Below are 2,836 nucleotides of genomic sequence, written 5' to 3' on the forward strand. Positions count from 1 at the left end.
ATTATCATCATTATTATTATTATATATTTATTCATTAAATGTCCATTTATAATCATCATCCATGCCTTGTCTTAATCAAAATGATAAAACAGCAACCCTGATGCGCATTAGTGGGTCCATCTTTTATTCAAGATAACTTTTTGTTATGTTTATTTTCACGTGAAAATCCTGTCTTTGTATTGAATTACCAGCCTCCTCTTTTGTGGTGCATAATCAGCATGGCTTATTGTCGATGTAGCCGGGGGTGCTGCTAGAAAAGAAAAGTTGCAATTATGTACAACTACACAATGAGGCAAAAAATATATATGAGGTTTGGAATGCTAAAGGTCTTGGGGAAAGAGGGCACTGGTCTGTTTAGAGTTATTTTCCTCAGCTGACATTGTATGGGAACACTAATGCATCTGTCATGATAACAAGCTAAGAATAACATCTGGACATCAAACCGAGCAGAGAATCCATCCGAGGTGATTCATTCAGATCTGTCTCATTGATTTATTAAACACACAAGCAACATCTGCAGCCGCACAGCCAGCACGGTGCATGGGTTGAAGATCAATTTGAGGGGAAAGAAAGAGGAGAGATCCCACTGGGCACACACTGGTTGAATCAACGTTGTTTCCAAGTCATTTTAATGAAATTACGTTGAACCAACGTGGAATAGACGTTTGAGGAATGCCCAGTGGCATTCCTCAAAATATCAAAATAAGTAAAAATATTTACGTGGTTTGTACTGCTTTAACTGGCACAGAAATATATATTTATTATTCAGTGGCTGAAATAATGCAATCAAATGCCCACAAGTTTAGCCTCCTTAAGTGAAATCCACATCTAAAACTTCTCTCATCCTTACTTTTAATTATATTTTCTCGCTGGTAGAATCTAATGGATTCTATATAGAGACACAAAGGTCCGTTTAATTTAGTCATTTAGCAACAGAGAGGTGGACTTACATATTTGCCTGCTCATTGCAATGATATAGATTTATGGGATTTATATCAAATTATAGTCAGGTAGATTTGAGGAACTTAAATGAAGGAACTGAACTTCATTTAACACAAACTGCTCTATTGCTCCTGAATGATGCCTGAATGGCATAATGGTTAATAGCGAGACATGCTTTATTAACAAACCATATGAACACAATTCTTCTTACTGAAAGTCCTAATAAGCATTCTAAATGAACAATCATGCAGCAGGCTTACTATTGTCTTGTTTATGATTTTGTTATGATCTGACTATTAATTAGGCTTTATAGGAAAAGTGTGTTGCACCACGTTGAAGGTCAATAGGGTGAACGTCAAAGTGAGAAAAGTACACTGGTTCGACAGCAGAATATTCTACAGTGAAAAGAACATGCATTATTCCTATAATGTAGCCGAATCAATAGGCTAAAATCTACAGAATTAGAAGAGGGGCTATATAATTAAAAGTTATTTTGCTCTTTGCAAAAGATTGTTTTGAATGTGGAAAAACGATCTAGAGCTTTGATAAACGATGAAACCACGAGCTGCAGCTATAGGGGGGGATTGCTTATAGGTGTGTGTGTAGCGGGTACAAGTTATGAATAACTCAACTACTTCCCTCATACATTGCTGTCTATAAAATGGATATGGAACAATTGTAGCCTATATTTAGATAGAGCGAGTGCGCGCCAGTGTGTGTGTGTTTCAGAGAAACAGTGAGTGAGGGGGTACAGACGTTGTCAATCATTGAACTAACTGTCCACAACGCTTTAATGTTTATTAATAATATAGTAGCCTAACCATCATTTTACTCATGCTTGTATTATTTATTTCAGCACTGGTAACTGTGCTGAAAGACACAGTATAGCCTAATGCAGCGTTTGCTACACATTTTGATGAACTTCAATTGGTACATCTACAAAAAAAAAGTTTGTTGACAACTTTAAGTTCATTGCCCCCTCTCTGTTCACTGCTCTGCTTTTGGGGTATCGGCGTGATTAGGGCATTTGGGACATGAAGAGAAGGAAACATGCAACTAACCTGGCGTTGGTGCAGTCGTTGTACAGGGCTTCGAAGTCCTTGCGGGTGATGAGTTTGCAGCGATTCACCCCAGGCTGAATAGCCCCAAGCCCCCGCAGAACTCGGACCTGTTCCACGGTGCACACGACTGGGCATATATCCAGCCGCTTCAGCTTGGTGTAGACGGTGTGCAGCCCTCCGACCAGATGTTTCAGGAAGAGGTCGAAAACCTGCGGCAGGCAGATTAGTTCTTGACTGTCCACGTTGAACGAGGCTACCCTGACCCCGTGCACCTCAACCATTTTGCACTCGTTATTGCCGCTTGTGCCGTTTCCATTTCCACCGCCTCCTCCGCTGATGAAAGAGTTGATCATGCTGCTTGTCAGTCTCGGGGACTCGGCTGGGCTTGTATACAGCGGATCAGAGCGAAATAAACTGCCAGACCCCGGAGTAGAGGTTGGGGAAAGCACCGGCGGAGTTGCTGATACGGCCATAGTTTCTCAAGTTTCTTCCTTTCCACACTCTCTGTCTCACCCTTTACGTTTTTTTTCTTCTTCTCGATCACTCTATCTTTTCTCTTGACGTTTCACATGCACTGTCGCTCCCGTCGGATAATAGGCAATGGGCAAGTACCTATCTCACAAGTGCGGTGGCTAGAATGAGTACCATCCGATTCAGCTTCAATTAGCCAGCCCACTGAGAACTGGAGTGGCAGCTTCCACCACCAACGAGGAGCGTATCAGCTTACGCTCGAGCATCCTATTGGCCCTTTAAGCATGATTGGCAGGGCTCCTAGTTAGAGGGGCGGGTTTCTGTTGACAGCTACTCCGCTACTGGAGAATAATACACATAAT

At 41.5% G+C, this 2,836-nt stretch overlaps 1 protein-coding gene across 1 annotated transcript; it reads right to left on the reverse strand.

Moving 5' to 3' along the window:
* Positions 1-213: 213 nt before the first annotated feature.
* On the reverse strand, positions 214-2,606 carry LOC311099867 (dachshund homolog 2-like; the record flags this gene model as incomplete). Its single annotated transcript, XM_084140593.1, has 2 exons — positions 2,004-2,606; positions 214-250 (listed from the first exon to the last, which is right to left on the reverse strand). Exons 1-2 carry the CDS (start codon positions 2,474-2,476, stop codon positions 214-216), a joined length of 510 nt encoding a protein of 169 aa, XP_083996719.1. The 5' UTR covers positions 2,477-2,606.
* Between the last annotated feature and the right edge of the window lie 230 nt (positions 2,607-2,836).

Source organism: Coregonus lavaretus (genome assembly GCF_964263955.1).
Source record: "Coregonus lavaretus genome assembly, chromosome: 24".
Taxonomy (NCBI): domain Eukaryota; kingdom Metazoa; phylum Chordata; class Actinopteri; order Salmoniformes; family Salmonidae; genus Coregonus; species Coregonus lavaretus.